Source organism: Drosophila novamexicana, unplaced genomic scaffold, assembly GCF_003285875.2.
Source record: "Drosophila novamexicana strain 15010-1031.04,08,12 unplaced genomic scaffold, DnovRS2.1 tig00000137-arrow-arrow-pilon, whole genome shotgun sequence".
NCBI classification, from domain to species: domain Eukaryota; kingdom Metazoa; phylum Arthropoda; class Insecta; order Diptera; family Drosophilidae; genus Drosophila; species Drosophila novamexicana.
The window spans coordinates 462,042-481,315 of record NW_020824777.1 but is presented as its reverse complement, the minus strand read 5'-3'; the positions used below and the strand labels follow the sequence as shown (position 1 = coordinate 481,315).

The window sequence follows — 19,274 nt, the reverse complement described above, 5'->3', positions numbered from 1 at the left end:
ACCGAATAAAAACGGAAATTTAATAAAGATCAACAAAAGAAACACACATGAAAACGAATGTACATCAAATTCAGCAGCCTCTTTAATAAACAAAAGTGTAAATTAAATTTGAGAAAAAAAAAACATATATGGTGTGAACATTTTAAAATGAAACCAAATGAAATATTAGCTTAGGAATGGGGAAGATTTTTGAATTTTATGTATGGATATGGCTTGATAACTAAATTGAAGATGAAAGTCATAAAAAACTGTGATATATAAATCGCCATTAATTTTATTTATGTTAACAGAGTTAAAGTTGCATTAAATTGAATTGAACAAGCTGTTAAATATTTAATATTTAATTTAAATTAATGTTGTTTGATTTTGATTCTGATATAATTCAACATAGTTTGGAGTCCAATCAAATCTTTTTGATTTCAAATGTTTTTTGTTCTTGTTTCTTAAGATATTTCTTAATTGTTGTTAACTAATCAGAAAAAATGATTTTAAATTTTGTATAATGCCTGGATTATGATACATTCCAGTACAGTTTAACAAAAAGTCAAATTTAATCGTGTAGTCAAATCTATCATGAGAAAATAATAAGAAGAAAAAGTTTAACATATAGTCAAATCTAATCGTATAGTCAAATCTATCATGAGAAAATATTAACTGAAGACGCATTCAAGCTTTATATAATGCTTGATTCTGATAAATTTCAATACAGTTTAACAGCTAGTTAAATCTTGTTGATTTTCCAATTTCAAGTGAAGTGCGCGCTGAAAATTGTATTTGGTTAATGCTGAACGCAAAGTTAATTCTACATGCCACAAAATCCACTTGGCCTCTTGTTGTGGATTTGTTATTGAAAAATTGTACTTTTGTATTTTTGTATTTGTGTGCGTGTATTTGTATTTGTATTTGTATTTGTATTCCGCTGTTATACGATAGGTGGTAACGTTTCGTATGGGGTATTAAATTACAAGACACCAAAGTGCGCGCGAACCGAACACGCTCACAGGCACACAGCTACAGCTACAGCTACAGCTACAGCTACAGATACGGATACAGCTACGGATACGGCTATGTGTGTGTACGAGGCGCAGATACAGATACATGTTGGGTATATAAATACTCGCCGCCGCCGCCGTCTGCTTGCGTGCGTATCCAATGGATGCGAAACAATATGCAAAGCATAGATACAAACATACAAACATACAAGAGCAGAAGCGGCATGCTAGGCGCTTTCTGAAAATTAAGAAGACGCTGTAATTAATTATGGCCTTAAAAAAAAACAAGAACAAAAAATTGAGAAAAAGGGGGCGGTATTAAGTGGGCGTGTTCGGGTCATAATATGAGCAGATGCAGCCCATTCAATGATTGATACCATAATGTCAACTTATATTACAGATGAGATTTCTTTGTTATTATGCGAATAATTCGGAGTTAATAATTTTGGCAATTTAAAAAATTTGAAAGTAGCTCTTAAGTTTCTTAAATGACCTGACATTTAACGCATTTAAGCATAAACATTTTAATAATTTTAAAGCTATATCCAAACATAAAACAAAAACTCTAAGCAAATATTGTCTATAAAGTCTAAGGAGTCCGAAGAGGCTCAAGAGATAGTTTAACTTACCAATCATAAATCTGTCAGATACATTTCTATGGTATAGAAATCTTGTAACTCGAAAGCAATAAGCTGACAATCGCGTTGACTAATTGAGATGTTTAACTCGTTGTCTCTCGCGTGTTTCAGTTAGGCAGCCTGCCGAGTCCGGATAACACTACAAACGGCCCAGTTAACAATGTCGGCCAAAACGTCACCGTCCAATTCGCGGGATGGCAATGTTACGGCTGCTGCCAGCGTTGTGCCACCAAATGTGGCAAGCGGCGTTGTTCAGATCAAAAAGGAGCTGCCCAGCGACGAGATAAAGGTACGTTTCATGAATGAAAACAAACTCACAGATACGCAGATACACACACATACCGATACACAGATACACAGTTGCAGATACAAATAAATCTCGCGTAATTTTCACCTTAATTTTTGGCACATGGCAAAGACAACAACTAGAAAAGAAAACACATTTATAATTAATTACTTCTGTCTGCACATCGTTTTTGAATAGTATTCAATAACAAGGATGCAAAAGCAAAATGAAAACAAAAAAAAAAAAACAATCACACACACACAACACGCATTAAAAAGAAGGAAAAAAAATTGCCTAAACTTTTCATAGCGCAACAAATTTCTGTTTCTTTTGGTCTTTTTTTCTATATTTTTGGCTGCAGTTGAAAATTTGTGCTTTCCGAGCAATTTATTATTGGTTATTTATGGTTTATTTTTGGTATTTTTTTTATGCTATTTCGAAAGGTGAATAACACACGGATTTTGTGATAATATTTAATAAGATATTCTTTGTTCAAAAGAAACAATTTTAAAGATAAAAATTATTTATTATCAGTTATTTAAGTATTTGATTAAAATTTGTGGCATAGGCAAAGTCTTTCATTTCCACGTGTTTCAAATGAGTTTTGTTTCCATTTGTTTCAAATGTCCTCCATTTCCATTCATTTCAATAGTTTTTCATTTCCATTTGTTTCAAATGTGTTTCATTTCCATTTGTTTCAAATGGGTTTCATTTCCATTCATTCCACTCCAATATTTGACATGGATTCATTCATTCACAACTGTCTAAGTTATGTGTAACAGTGTATCGCGCAGTTGTGAGCTCTTTACTCCACTCTTCGTACTGGCTGGGTATACCGGAAAGTTCGGAAAACGACCCCGTAATTGACGTAATTGCCAACAAAACAAAACGGAATTGAACACGTCTCAGCCAGGTTGTATATGAACAACTTATTGAAGGCTATGCATGATTTATCGTTTATGTACTAAATGTCAAGTAAATTATTCAAAATTTCAAAGGTCATTTATGTCTATTTATACCAATAAAGCTGCATATTTGTATCCTACATACGCTTCAGTCCTTTAAATTCTAAACAGAAATTCCAACAAGTATATACCAAAAAATTGTGCATCATTAGTTTAGAATTACCGCAAACACGAAAACAAATACGTACAATCTAAAACACAAATTTTTCCAGTTAAATGAAAAACGAAGCAGACAAAAATGCATAATCTGAATCCCCTGAAAGGTAGAAACTGAACCAAATGTTCAGTTTCAATTACAATTTCCATGGTGATGCACAGCATTTCGAAATTTCAAATATGCAACTGCCATGAAAAGTTCTCTCTCCCTCTCTCTCTCTTTCTCTGTTGTTTTTCGAAGCCTGCTCTCGCACCGCCCCCTTTGACCATTAGCTTGTCTGGTTTTGCATTACCATAACAAAGTTTCACAATAACTGTGCTTCGCTTAGATCCTGGGCCTGCAATTGGTTGCAGGAACGCAGCGCATTTGTAAACGGAGTTGGCAACTCAGACAGCGGCAGCGCTTGCGTCGCGGTCGGCGTCGACGTTGGCGTCGAAGTCTAGCAATTACGATTACGCCAACATTGTGCGAGTTAACTGTAAACCGAAGCAGCGTTGGTAATTTTATATTGATAAATTTTTATAATCATTTTAACGAGTGAGTGAACGAGTGCCACACTCTGTGTGTGCGTGTGACTGAGTGAGTGAGTGTGTTTGTGTGTGTGTGCGCGCTGTGAGTGGGTTGCAAATAGAAGCAGACTGCCTGCCTCTGCTTCGCATTGAGTCTGAGTGTCTCTTCTTACCTCGTTGCCCGCTAGCCCGTTACCACTGCCCCCACTCTCCACACTCCTTAATATCTTGCGCTGTGTGGTGAGTTTTTCGCCAAATGAGCAAAATTAATTTAATGCCAGAGACCCGCGAGAATGAAAACAACAACAGCAACAACAACGTTGACGGCGGTCGCACAAAATTTTTTTGTAGCTGCTGCTGTTGTTGTTGTTGTTGTTGTTGTTGTTGTTGTTGTTGCACGTGTAATCGGATCGGTAAATTGAAATTGTAGCCGCTGGCTTGCAGTTGAGCGCAATGATATTATTAAACAGAAAAATTATTATAATGAATGGAGCTGCGTTGGGATTGGGTTCGCGTTTTTTCTTCTCTTATTTTTTTTTCTTTTTTTTTTGGCATAAGCTTTAGCTCTGGTCTTTGGTTATGAATTCGCCTCGCCTGAGTCGGCAACTTTGCCTAAATGGCGAGAAAGTGGGCGTTTCAGGGAATTAGCTGGCACGCCTCGATTTCCATATAAAACATGTGTGTGTGTGTGTACATAACACACTACTGAAACTATTTAAAACTGTTTCTTAAATATTTGACAATTTTATTTTGAAAATTAAAAATAAAGATCTCTTTTTTATTATAAACTTAATACTAAGCGCTTAATAGGGCATTTTTCAGTTCTGATTGGCACCATAAAGTATATATTTTCTTGATCAGCATGAATAGCCGAGTCGATCTAGCCATGTCCCTCTGTCCGTCCGTCCGTCTGTCCTTCCGTCCGTATGTATGAACGCAAGGATCTCAGAACCTATAAGAGCTAGAGACCTGAAATTTAGATGTATGTGCTCCTAGTGCATGCGCAGATCGAGTATATATATATATATATATATATACATGCATATATATGACTTATGTTATCCGGCGTTGCCCAAGCCAAATATCTGTTCTTCTCGTTGCTTTTCCAAGCATTTTCCAACTGTGGGAAAATTATGAAATACTCAGAGTAATTTAGTTAAATATATATGTATTTTTTTTATTTAAATAAAAAATGATCAGCTAAAAATAGAGTAATGTAGCATACAGTATATTATATTGAACTATACTAGGCTATTGGATATAAAGTATTGTATTTATTGGACATTGGAACAGATTAATATATGTATATGTGTTATAATTTCTCAAATGCCGATACATAAACATTTGTCTTATAGGCATATCATGTTCGTGAATTAATAACCCATTATATCCCATAAGCCCCCAATTGCCGACCCCACAAAGTATGCAACACTTTCTGTATTTTAGACAACAGCAAAAAAACTCAATTAAAAATATGAAAATTTAGCTGTTTTTTTTACCTGCCGTAATTACAAGCTGCATTTGCTGCAAAGACAGCGGCAAAATATGTAATGGAGTGAAAGAAGAAGCAAACAGACAACATAATTACAGCCCGCCAATAACAACAACAAACAACAACAACAACACGCACAACATTAACGCGCCTCATGGGTGCAATTTGATAGGTCTGTGGTAAGACGATACGTTTCCGCTTTATGACAGCGACGCGTCGTCGCTGCAAAACCCAACCCGATCCGAGCCGAGCTGAGCCGAGCCGAGCCAAACGCCGTGTCTCAAAAGGATGTGCACGAGCGCAAAGGACACGCAGTGCAAATATACACGTGGGGCGCTTCACTCAGTTGCTAAGCCGAATAATATTATTAATAATTTGCTATAAGTTAAGCCTCGAAATGTTGTATTACGCCTCAAATTTCATTGCCATCCAATCAGCTTGGGCCCACTGTACGCACAGCAACTGCAGTAACTGCCCTCGCTTGATAACAATTTTGGCGCACTTGAGCCAAGGTTTGCGTATATGAAATTAATAACTGTTAGTGGGCGTAAGAAATGATATTGACAGTTACAATAGTTGTTATGCCAGACACAGTGCGCATTAAGGTCACACGAAAGTATAATGAAAAGTTCATGAACGAAAGGCGAAAGGTTATATGGTCTTAAGAAATTTATACATAAAATTCCAAAAAACTCTCAAAACGAAAACACAATTGCTGCACGCCTTTTTTTTATAGAATATATATTTTTTTTATTAATTTTTTTTAATTATTTTTGTTTGAAAATAGTATGAATATAGTTTAATTTTACAAATTCGTTTTTAACTTTCTTTGAGCTGAGTATTTGCCTGGCTTACATTTTTTTTAATTCAAATTTTACATACGACATGTTTCTGTTGTACCTTGCACCTTTAATTCCACTCAGTGCAGTGGATTGTCCGCAAACGGTGAATCGCATAAAAAACCAATTTGAGGTTAAATTTGCAGTTAAATTAACCTTAAAAATAGAAGAATAGAAAATATAAACAGAGCACAAATGTTGCTAGATAACTCTGCTTAAAATCTTCGCTTGTTTTGATTTTCGAATTTACAATTATAAACGACGTAAATCAATATCATTTCGATAATAATGTAGTATTTTGTGTAAATTTATGTTTAACATAAAATGTTCATAACATTAATAATCATGCAAAGGCATTCAGTTTTGGGGGGAGTAAAGGGAAAAATCTAGGAAAATCTCCAGCTATTCAGTTACACCAACGCGCACATTCATATCCTAGTTATAAACTTTTGCATACACACACACACACACACACACACACACACAAGCACGTGCAGAACAGGGATATTATATTACAAACACAATGACAACGCACTGGCCTAGCAGCTACTCAGGGACAACAGCAACAACAGCAACACGCCTCCAGTCCGCCCACAGCATTCCCCTCCGCCAGCATGTTGGAGCGTAGAAGAGGTTCAGGAGGCGGGGTGGGGGGTGGTCTTAGGCACAGTCATAGCTCAAATGACGCGGCAGCAGCAGAACTTTAATAACAGCGCCGCAGATTGAATTACAAACAAAATGGAATATGATAAAATCTATGCGAAAACAACAGCAAATGCAATTGGCAACACATGCACACACACACATGCACACACACACACACACATGTATATGTAGAATATGAAGTGTGCGAGAGAGCGGGCGTAACATGAGGCACCCTGTGGAGGCAGCATCAGTCTACTACACAGGTGGCGCAGGCGTGCAACGTTAGTTAGAGCGGAATAGCAACAGCTCAAATTAAAATAACGTTAAATTAATTTGAGCCACTGAGTGGGCGGCATTATGTGCCGGGGTGTGGGGAGTGTGAAGAGCACGGAATGCTGTAACTCCATCATGCTGTGACCTGCTCTGAGCTGTCGTTGACTCTGCCATGCGTCAGATGGCGCTCGAGTGCAGCTGCAGCTGCAGCATTGATGTTTCCAATGGCATCAAGTGCAATGAGAGGCTCTTTTGTGTTAAATGAGTATAGAAATGCACAAAGAAATAGATAAAGCCATGAAAACAGAGCGTTAAACTTGAGCTGCGACCGAGCGGAGGGTGGAATGTGTAGACAAATAGAACAAAAAATTAAAATAGCAAAGTGTGTGTATTGCTTATATGATTTATGGATATTATGGATATATTAAAAACTTTGCTCACATGATGTTAAGTAACGTAAAAAGCCTTGACAATTTAGGGAATATCATTTTTGTCTTTCAAAATATCTTCTAATGGTTTTACCAGCTCCTTCATATAAACATCGAAACTATTGATTAAAAGACTTTAAAAATATCCTAGCCAAACTTGATTTTTATGGGTTCTAAAATGCTGCTCAAATGTGAGTTATCTCTTATTAACATCGGACTACTTTATATATTACAATTTGTAAGAAATGAGTATTTGTTTTATGCTTCTAAGGATCTATATACCTATATATTTATATAGAAACAAAATGTCGTATATCTATAAGTGGAAGATGAAGGAAGAATAAAATTGATAATATTAAAAATTAGTTAAATAAACCCCACTACCAAATGTTCCTATTATACATCATTCTCATGACGCCACAAAAAAGACAAATTTCCGCAATTCTTGGTCTAAGTCCATGTCATACACCTACATATAGTAGTAGGTCGCATGGAAAGCTTTAACCCAATCTTCTCTATACCAAAAAGGTCATTGTAATACAATACTTAGATGTATATATGTGAATGTGTACTATGAGCAATCCAATACACTAGCAGTTCCATAAATACATACGTATGTGTAGAGCCAACCCATATCTGATGTACACACATTAAAATGAAATAAAATATTAAGTTGCAAAACAGCAACAACAACAACAACAACAACAACAACAACAACAACAACAAGACCACATGAGGAAAACTGAAAATTCACACAGATACAGAGACAGCGCTCCCAAGTATGTCATGTAAGAATTCAAAAGAAGGACGCGCGTCATTCAATCCCGAGCTATCGATATTCGATTACAACAAACTAAAAACCGACTGACTTTGTGCACGACACACACACACACACACATACACACACATGCATGTGCCTTACCGTTGAGAAAACTAGCGTAATTCTAGAATTTGTTGTTGCTTTTATTTTCATTTCAATACCCTCTAAATGGGTACATTGGTTTTGAGCCGACGCATGTAACAGGCAGAGGAAGGCCTTTTTGACTCCATTAAGTATTTTTCTGTTTTTTTGAGCAGAACGAAGAGCTTAGTAGATTAAGACAAGTTTGTCTGGTTGTCTGCTAGAGACCTGACAACACAATTGATATTTAGATGCTCCTGTAGTATATAAAGATTAGAAATAGGAATTAGGAATTAGGAATTAGGAACAAGAATTAGGAATTAGGAATAGAGCCTTGAGCTTTGGTATGTACACACATTTGGTTGTCATATTTACAACCTGAAAATTGCATAAGATTTGGACGACAAACACTTAAGTTATTCAAGAGTGTATGCGGACCAAAGGCAGGGCAGGCACAGTCGCATTTAAAATAGTTGTCAGGTCAGCTGCGGGTTCTGGGTATCTTCTAGTCGAGCACTGCGGACTAGAGCCCTCTTGTTTGGGGTGGTGTTGCTGGTGGTTGGTGGTGGTGGTGACTGAGCGGGATTGGGTTCGGCCCGAGCAACGTCTCCGTCTCCGGCTTGGGCCTCACGCTGCTAGCTTGCAGCTTGGTTTAGTTCGTTTTAGTTTTAGCAGCAGCAGCAGCAGCGCCACAGCTCAGTTGAGCCGAGTTCAGTTTACTGGGTTCAGGGTGAGTTATTATAAACGTATTGGGTTGCCCATCGTCTCCGTCGTTAGCCATTGCCAGCGTATACTTTACATTATTCTATTGGGTTTCTTTTTGAGTAACCGTAGACATGTATTAATGTGGCCGACTCGCATAACACACTGCGCCCAGCCATTGCCAGTGGCCATAACTATGATCAGAAAATGTTGCAGGAGCTGCTTTTAGCCAATAGGTGCTAAAGGCTCTGCCTGGATGTAGGCCATTTGGCTTGCACGTGAAAACTTTAAGTTGTTGTGTAAAACATACATATCTCTCGATAACTAATTGATTGACGGACAAACTAACTGGCTGTCTGGGCAACGCCGGGTAATACTTGTTAGATTAAATATGTATGTAAATAAGATGAAATTATTCAAGAAAATAAGATTCAAAATTGTTCAAAGCTCTGAACTAACTCTTGCAGCAAACTGTGAGGCGCAGCTAACTTAACTCTGTACTAAGGAATCATGGAACTAGTTCCAGATAGAAATATGATTAGTTATTTGAGATAGGTATATTATTTAATGTATGTATAAAAATAGTAATTATTGCTTTAAATAGAATGCACCCGTTTTGGAACTTGTGCCACAAGTTGCTGCAGTTTTTCGCGCAGTGCCTGCAACATTTAAAGTGGCTCTCGCAACGGGAACTGGCACTTGGACCTGGACTCAAAAATAAAAATATAAAAAAGCACTCGTCAAGTCAGCTCCAGTTCATTTGCGATTCATAATAAAAGCGCAAATTTGATATGTTTTTGTAAGTTGAGATTTTGCGAAATTCAACAGGCAGTGCGGCAGAGCGGCAGAGCGAGAGGGATATCGAGCGAGGGAGATAGAGAGAGTGTGTGTGAAATAAGACGAGCGCTGCTATTGCCAACTGTATCTGTCAGATACTTTAAGCATTAATTATGAAAATGTTGATGAGGAAATGTGGCGGGAAGCGAGCAAATAACAGACACGGGCAGGCTCACAGACAGACACAGACGGACAAGCCAGACAAGTCGCAACTCCAGCACAAAAAGAAGAAGAACAACAACAACAATAAGGAGCATAAAATTACATTTTTTAATTAATTGATTTTTATTCGCATTGCGGTTTAGAATTTCAGCGCTTGCAATGAGCGCAAGTTTAAATGTCGTCGTCGTCGTCATCTGTGCTGGAGGCTGCCGCAGCCCTCCCTAGCATAACCCCTATACCCCCCTCCCCCCTCCCACTTCCGATGTGGCAGCTGCCTGCCAGCGAACGCACAAATCAGAAATTAAAAACCAAACATAAATTAACAGTCAAATGATATTAAAAACCAACAGACAGAGACAGAAGCACACAAAACGCGAGATAGCTGCAAAAGGTAAGAGGAAAAGAGAGAAAGAGAGCGAGAGAGGGAGACCGAGCAGGTATTAAAAGGTGGAATTGATATGCCAAGAGCTAACAGCAAATGCGCCTCCGATTACAGCACAGTTGGACTCGGACTCTTCGAGTGGCTGCGACAGCCAGAGCTGAACTTGAGCCGGGCGCGCGTCTCCTGCCTATGCCCAATGCTGACCCCCCCTCCCCCCTCCCCCCTCCCCCCTCCCGACCATCCGCTGCCAGTGCACGGCTCGCTCAGCGACGAGGTCGCACCTGAGGCGTGTAATCGATACGCCTTGCAGCCAGTCACAAGATTTTTATCGTGCGAATTGTTAATACCCTACACAGAGACAACAATAACAACAACAATAACAACTTGGCCGAGCCAAGCGAGCGTGTGACTTGGCAGACGACGTGCAGCCGCCGCTGATTAGATGTGTCTTTGCGTGTTTTGTCATCAAGTTAGCATCGCTTTTGCCCACTGTGCCACAGTGGGCCATATCGTGTGGCCAGCGCTGGGTGTCGCATAACAAATGACAGCAGTTAGTTAGCAGCATTGGCATAGATTTCACAGTCCGAGTGATTCATTCGCCATTTGCCTGTCTTTTATTGTTGCCCAAGATTTGCCAAAAAATACAAAAAACAATAACAAGAAAGAGAAATCGTGTCTGTCGGCAGCCACGCCCACAATTGCATGTCGCATGTCGCATTCAAGCTGTCAGCGCTTGTGTCAACATTTTCCACATGTCGTATGAGTAATTTACCATTCCGCAGAAGCACCAAAAATGTTCTGCCTGCCCAGTAAATCTGAGCTGCGGTCTAATGCAGTGGCGTCGTCAGCAAGGGTTTCAATGAAAATCAATTCAATACAAATTTTTTTTGTTAATATTTATGTTTTATCGGCTTTGAAGGTTAAAATATTTTCTATTCTTAAACAAATCCTTATTGTAGTGGGCAAAGCAAAATGTTAACCTAACAATTAGTATACCCTTGCAGAGGGTATTAAATTTTTGTCTCGAAATGTGTAACTTATAGAAGAAGACATCTCCGACCCCATAAAGTATATATATTCTTGATTAACATCAACAGCCGAGTCGATATAGCCATGTTCGTCTGTTTCTATTCGAACTAGTCTCTCAGTTTTAAGGCAAGGGTATTAAGTCTTCGGCGTGCCGAAGATAGCCCTTTTTTCACGTTTAAAATTAAATTTCATATAATTAAATAGCATCGTGTTTGTAATATAAATGCTTTAAGTTTTTACTTTGTATAGATTTTTATAAAAAATATAATGAAATATATTAATTTGAATGTTGCTTTTGGCGACCTTTTCTTTTTAAATATTTAATTAGCTGACTCGTGTTCCAGCTAATTAAATATTATATTATATTATATATATTATTTTATGCTTTAATTATTTAAATAAATATTATTGAAATAACTAAAAGATGGAAAGTTCGCCAAAATCAACACTATTATTATATATATATACATACTTATTATATTTTAAAGTTTTAAATAGCATTTTATTTATAAAATAAATAGGTAAATAAACAACCTAAAACGTTACACAATCAGCTTACTTTAGAAGCAAGTCTCAAGTAATTGTTACACATATTCTTAGCTATGCATTTATAAATTCCTATCACCCTCTCGATACTCAACCGCCTCCCCAGTTTTTGTGCAACATCTCTGCCTCTGCGCTGATGCGTCGCTTTGACTACAAAAACAACTTCGACGACTTTGAATATGAGAATTTCAATGTAATTTGATACGTCTTAATGCAGTTGCGTAGCCTTGTGTGAAATTTTTGTGTCCATACAGACTGCACATGTGTGCAGCACACATATATATATATACATATATATTTTGGTATGTTTCATTTCAAGAAACAAGAAACGAAAGCCCGAAATAAACTTCAAAAGCCGCAACAGTTCCTTGCTTCGACTTCGACTGGTCCCTGAACGGACTCCGAATCCGATCGGTCTTTTGAGGCGCATATTATTGTTGCCTAATAATACCCTATAAATACTGAAAAGGGGTATTATGGTGTTGTGCAAATGTATGTTACAAACTGAATGAAACAGCTCCGAGCTAAGTTAATGTACCTTTGCCCTTTCCTTCTCTTTGTCTGCTAGAGACTTTAAATTGGAAATATATATATTATCGTATATCTCACGCAGAACAATTCTTATTCGATATCTGCTGCTATTTCCATAATATCGATAAATATCGATTTTGAAATTTAGCTTCTCAGGCATAGCTCGAAAATGATAAGGGCTAATTACACTATAGCATACACAAATTAAGAATGTTTCACAAAATTGAAAATCATTATTTTTAAACCTAAAGCCCTGAGCTTTGTGCTTAGGGCATGTCCTAGTCAGGCATTACCGATTAAACACTTCTACTTGTTTAAAAACAGTTTTATATGCAGAAAGGCAACTCGCACACTCACACACACACACACACACAACCATTTGCCCAAGTATTGCATATCAATGTCATGCCCAGCATCGAAGGGTCCCCCCTTCCACCTGCTGCAGCTGCCGAAAGGCAGATCCCATTGCAAAACGAAGAGCAACACGAAGGATTATATGTGTGAATGTTGGCCCTTCTCCAACTAACCTGCAACCCGCATACCCTGCTGCCCTGCAACCCCCTACCAACCCCCTGGCACAGCGTTACCTCCATTATAAAGTTTTGTTTTGTGGATGCGTGTGTGTTAGTTGATATCCTTAAGTGTGTGTTTATTACGTGTGTGTGTGTGTGTGTGTGTGCCGCAAGTCTCATCAAAGTTATTAATTACAAATGGGGCATAATCCAAGCCCCCAGCTCATTGAGAAACATTAAAACGCATTTAAAAACTTATTGAAAGTCAGCTTAAAGCATTTTCTCTAAAAATTATCTAATAAAATTTCTGCTAAGCTTGACAAAATTGATTTCGAGTTAAATTTGTGGATTAAATTTCTTATGGATTAGTGAAGAATAGAGCTGTGTTTAGTTAGAATGTAAAATGTTTAAATTTTATTAAATAATTGCTATAATCCGTATAGTTTTTCATATAATTCGTTGTCTAACGTCCGGCAAGCAAATTGTGTGAATGGGAAATTTATATTTATATTTATGCAAAGAAAGTTTATCTCTCTAATCTAATTTTATCTTAAAGTTTGCGGTAATAACTTTCCATTAAAAATATGTCTGTTGGTTTGGTTTTTGAATCAAATCAATGCTTCGCCTTTTGCTTCAGGCCGTGAACTATATTTGCCAAATTTTCAAACCCAGGTTTTGGTGCAAGCCGCGGCTCGTCACGTATTTTCAATAATAAAGCAAACTATTTGATAAATCTTTTCAAAGTGTAACGAAGTTTTGTATATTTTCACATAAGTAACAAATATATCTTTTACTATGTTCTGCTCAATTCAGATTGGGGCCTTATCTAATTATGGTCTGTGACTGGGTCAACCTCACAAGCTACATTTAAGCAGTTTTTTAACTTACCGCTTGTCTCGTTTTATAGAAAAAATCGGTTATAAAGGGAACTTTTGTGTGTACTGAGCTTTTCATCCCAAAACGTTTACTTTAGGTCTTAAATCATTTAATTTAAATAACTGAAAGTTCACCAAAGACAATAGAACAACATGTAAATGCGTGCTTTTATTTAAACCAGCTGTGCTTAACATCTGTTATCTTTACAGAATTAAGTTATGTAAACATTTCCGTTATGTAACATTGCAGTTGTTGCATTTTACTTTCCCTTATCTTCCACTATATATCTTTATTATCATGAATGTAATTTCAAAAAACAAGCTCAAGACGTATATTTGCTGCTCTGAAGTTCTATTTGTTGGATCAAATTCATAATACCCATTTAAATATTGTTAACAATAGCAGATAATATCTTTGAAATATAGCTGCCACCGCATTGGCCACACCTTGTGGCTGCTGCTGCTGCAACAAGAAGCAGCCACAATTATGCGGCTCAGTGAGCTGCACCTGTTGTAGATAGGGCTAAAAGGAAAACAAGCAGAAGGGTATATATGGCTAGGGTCTGAGAGGGCTATTGAATGACACGAGCCACGAGTTATTCCTGTGTCTGCACTTGGACGAACTGCGGCATCTTATACAATTGGCATGCCCGCAATAATATGTTAATCTTACTTTTGGCTATGCTTCTGTTTCGTTCCAGGAATTCGCGCAGCACACCATGAACGAGCTGCTCGGCTGGTATGGCTTCGATGGCGTCGATGTGGATCGCCTGGATCTAACCGCCAAGACGTCGCGTTTGCTGCAGAGCGCCGCGGCTGCCGCGGTGGCAACGCAGCAGCAGCAGCAGCAGCAACAACAACAGCAGCAGCAGCAGCGCAGTCACATGCGCAGCAGTCGCAGCAGCGCTCTGGCAGCACCTTATCACAACAACAACAATAACAACAGCAGCAACAACATAAACATCAACAACAACAACAGCAGCAGCAATCGCAAGGCGAGCAATTTGAACTGTCACAGCAATACGACAACACCCTCGGATCATGACACACGCAGCTCGCGCGAGGATGACTCCAAGAGTCCGCACTCAATCGGCAAGCCGTCTGCCACACCGCTGACGACGCCGCACAGCGAGGAGAAAATAGGTGCGTATGCAGCAAGTAGAGAATACCCTACTAGCAAATACCCTCTAGCTCTCTTATTTTGTACTCATTTTTAACCAAATAATTTCTGTTATTTTTTTTAATTAATTTTTAAACGGACTTTTAGCCCAGACTCCATTAGGCTTCTACTCCTCTTAAGCGTACACAAATTGCGCAACTTTCAAATACAGTAAAAACTCACCTAGCGAGCATTATTTATTTTTAATCTCTTTAACGGACTTTATTAACCTGGCCTCCATTAGGCGGACAATCATCTTGAGCGTACAAACAATACGCAACGCTTTCTGTACGTCCAACAGCGATTTTACTGTACATAGCTATCGCTTATTTCACTTACCTGTCGATAATTTGTAGAATGTCACCTGGCAGCTACACTTAAAAGTTTACCTAGTATTGTAACTGTTACATAGTTGAACACAGTTTTGTTTGCATTGAGTAAAATATGCGTTAGCGAGAAAGTCGCCTGGAAGATACATTTGCGATAGTTGCAAAGTATGCTACTAGGCTTAAACATTACAATACTATACACACAATACACAAGCAATACTATTTGTCTCGTATCGTAAATGTATCTGCCAGGCGATAGCTCTTCTTAACTGCCAGACATAAGGTATTCAATGTCGGACATGACGCTGGCAAAACGATTTCTATTCAAAATGCAAAATGCATTTCAAATGTGCTGCTGGCGTGGATTGTACATTTGTATAGGATACCGTCTACGGTTAAGCAACACTACACCCATTTGATGGCTGCAGGGTATACAAATAAACATCAGTTGGTTTTGGACAGGCAAAAATCAAATTCATAAATTCAGTTCCTGCCACGTTGTTGCAGCAGTCTCTGCCTCGGCTGCTGCCTCTGTTACCGATATTTGTTTGCAACTTGATAAGTTCGACTCCGTTCCCCCTGTTACCCCCATCCCCGCCACCCCCTTACCACGTGCCGCAGCGAGTCAGTCATTATGCAAATTTTGCACACAGACAGGTTTGAAACTTTGCTAACTTTGGCATCAACTGATTTTGGCAAAGTTTTTGGCTGTTGAAGCTGCATTATCAAATAACGGATTCATTAAGCCCCAAATATGGTTTACAAATTTCGAAAACAATGTATTTTGCGGAATTTGCCTGTAAATGGTCCGTAGCTGTGTCGGGCCAGGGCCAGGCCAGCCTATTGGGTGACAGAACTGAATTTTGATGCAAGCAAAAGTCAAACACATTTTCTGCACTGGAAGGAACAAAAAAGCCTTTTCATATATGAAGTTATTATTTGCTGTAAATGGTTGAGAATTGTAAGAATAGAATTTGCATGAACAAGCTTTTAAAAACGTAGAGCTAGAATTTTTGCAGCCAAATGCAGAGGTTTGTAGCGAAAAAGGTCAGACTTCAGACTTAAGTAAATGTGGAGGACGACAGATGGGCTTTCGAACTGAACCCTTATGCGTCAGATATATCTAGAGAGCGTATTAACTTTTTGACCATGGACGACAGAAATAGTACCTAGCAATGTCATCAGAATCTACGTAACCCTGGGGAACAAAAGAGTTTTCGTAGCATATATAAAAGAAAGCAAAGCAAACGAATTTAATATGAACATGGATTATATTGAGAAACTTGGGCATGATGCCAGAACGGACTAAAATAATATTGCATTCGAAATTTTCATGATTTTACCATTAAACTTGAATGAATATTACTTGCGATCATACTAGTGAAAGTTAAAACAAGTAAAAGGTTCTAGTCGGGAGCTCCCGAATAGGGGATACCCTGAACCCTCTTCTTCCAACATCAAATGCATATATATATTCTATTTTAGAAGCTATATGTCAAGTTTGATGACTCTAGCTCTTATTATTTACCAAAATTGCCCAAAAAACAGGATACCGATATCGATTGCTTGGAAACGGAGTAAGTTATCGATTATCGGAAACAAGCTCGATCTGCGCAGGCACCTTCATCTAAAATTTCAAATCTCTAGCCAAATCTCAAGGTTCTAAGATCCTTGCCTTCATACATACGGACGGACGGACGGACGGACAGACAGACGGACATGGCTAGATCGACTCGGCTATTGATGCTGATCAAGAATATATATACTTTATGGAGTCGGAGGTGCTTCCTTCTGCCTGTTACATACATTTGGATTTTGCACAAATACAATATACCCTAATACCCATTTTTAATGGGTTCAGGGTAAAGAGAGATACTGTAGAGCCTAATAGATTATGCCTGCGGCTGCCCCTCTCTGCGCTTCTCAACAGCCTGACTTATGCCATATTTAAATGTTTTCTTCGCTCTCTCCTTGCAGACTACAACAACTGCTGCTGGTGCCATCGGCCGATCGCTGAGAATGCGCCGGATTATCTAACCAGCACAGATGGACCGCGTTACTGTTCCGAGTCCTGCTTCACGCAGAGCCGTCGTGCGTCATTCAAGAAGGCGAAAACCTGTGACTGGTGCAAGCATGTGCGGCACGCGGTAAGCTATGTGGACTTCCAGGATGGTGCCTCGCAGCTGCAGTTCTGCTCGGAGAAGTGTCTCAATCAGTACAAGATGCAGATCTTCTGCAACGAGACGCAGGCGCATCTGGACATGAATCCGCATCTGCGCGATCAGGGCCTAGAGGCTGCCGCAGCCGGCGATGGAGCGGGTCTCATAACGCCCGATCTCTGGCTGCGCAACTGTCGCAGTCGGTCTGCCTCGCCTGCGTCCACCATTTCGGTGTCCCCCGGGCCGGCGGCAGTCTGCATTGCGAATGCCTCCAAGCGCAGCTCGCCCTGCAACACACCGCCGAGCCATCCAAACAAACCTCTGATCTCAGTGGCGCCCGTATCCAAATTGCTGGCGCAAAAGAGCCCCGCTAGCTCCTCAATTACAACTGGTGCTCCGCCGCCGCCGCTGCCACAGCTGCAGCGGCACCACGTTCACGCTGGCCCCAAGCCAGGTCGACGCAAGCGTCCGCATCGCGCTGCCGGAGCTGCTGGTTCCGAAACGGTCGCTAGTTTGTTGCAGAAACAGCAGCAGCAACAGCAGCCGGCGCCGTTGAGCGCGGACTTTGCCGGCTCCAGTGTGCCGCTACCCCCGCTATCGCCCATGCCGGACCAGCCGCATCCACAGCAGCAGCATCAACAGCATCCGCCTCCTCAGTTGCCACAGCCAATGGGCCGCCCACCTGCCGGCATGCCGGGTGGCTACTTTGCCACGCCGCCCAACGGCATGCTGGGTCATCCATTTGGTGCTCGAGCAGCGCCACCGCCGCCGCATGCCTTCCTGCCGCCACCGCCGGGCATGCTGCCGCGTGGATTTGGCGCACACTTCGGACCGCCGCCACCGCCGCAGCTGCAGCCACAGCTGCAGCCGGAGTTGCAGGGTGCCCTGGGCGCACTGCTGGGCGCTGCGCCACCCGTCACTGTGATGGTGCCCTATCCAATTATAATACCGCTGCCCATACCCATACCAGTGCCATTGCCCATCGTGGACTTCTACAAGGCGTATCTGACGCCCGAGCAGCGGAAGCGCTACGATGAGGAGCGCGTCCCGGCGCAGAGCACGAGCAGGGCAGAGGAGCAGCCACAGCCGCTGGACTGCAGCAAGGCCAAGACAGAGCAGGAACTGGAGCCGGAGCAGCAGCAGCAACAACAACAGGAGGAGCAGCAGCAGCAGCAGGAGCAGGAGCAGGAACAGCAGCAGGAGGAGAACGTGGAGGAGGAAGAGATGAAATCCATACCAAAGACAAAGCCAGCTGGAACGACACCGTCGCCAGCCACATCGCCCACCACAGACTCACCGGACGCCACGCAGGAGGCGACGCACTGCATCGTGGTGCACAACGTGGAGCCGGCGGCAGTCGACGCCAATGACAGTGCCTCAGCAGAGCTGGAGACACAGAAACTGCCCAAGCTAAAGATAACACGCCTGCAAACCAAACGCACGCTCATCCAAACCAAAGATACGGCCACGCCCACATCTCCCACAGCTGGCAGCGGGGGTGGCAGCGGCAGCAACTGCGCTGCGGCAGCGGAAAGCACGCGGCCGTTGCGCAAGCGTAAAAGGATTATTGATTGTGATTTTCAGAAGATTGCGCTGAAGGAGATGGAAACATTCGATGCGCACCACAACAGCAATAGCAACAGTAACAGCAACAGCAACAGTAACAGCAAGGAAGAAGAGGAAGCGTGCAATATGAACAGCAACAACAGTGCTAAAGCAAAACAGTAGTGAATAGGCATTAACATAAAAGTGTAGTAGAAATAGTAGTGTAGCCCTTATAAAATATTAGCTCATATTATGGAAGTATGCGTGCTGACTTAATTAAACATAATTACTATTATAAATATAATAAACTGTAGTAGCACATAGTGCGGGCAAAATCAGAATTTAACTGAATGAATAAATTATTACAATTATGTACATAAA

The 19,274-nt window shown here is 40.4% G+C and overlaps 1 protein-coding gene across 1 annotated transcript; it reads left to right on the top strand.

The window, feature by feature from the left end:
• The first annotated feature begins 1,658 nt into the window (after positions 1–1,658).
• LOC115758225 (sine oculis-binding protein homolog) lies at positions 1,659–19,219 on the top strand. The gene is made up of 3 exons (XM_030698777.1): positions 1,659–1,919; positions 14,403–14,844; positions 17,167–19,219. The coding sequence occupies exons 1-3, from the start codon at positions 1,791–1,793 to the stop codon at positions 19,074–19,076; spliced, it is 2,481 nt and encodes an 826-aa protein (XP_030554637.1). The 5' UTR covers positions 1,659–1,790; the 3' UTR covers positions 19,077–19,219.
• The last annotated feature ends 55 nt before the right edge of the window (positions 19,220–19,274 follow it).

Coding starts and splice junctions, on each gene's coding strand:
- LOC115758225 (XM_030698777.1), top strand. CDS start 1,791: ATGTCGGCCAAAACGTCACCGTCCAATTCGCGGGATGGCAATGTTACG. Junction 1,920..14,402: donor TGCCCAGCGACGAGATAAAG/GTACGTTTCATG, acceptor GTTTCGTTCCAG/GAATTCGCGCAGCACACCAT. Junction 14,845..17,166: donor GCACAGCGAGGAGAAAATAG/GTGCGTATGCAG, acceptor CTCTCCTTGCAG/ACTACAACAACTGCTGCTGG.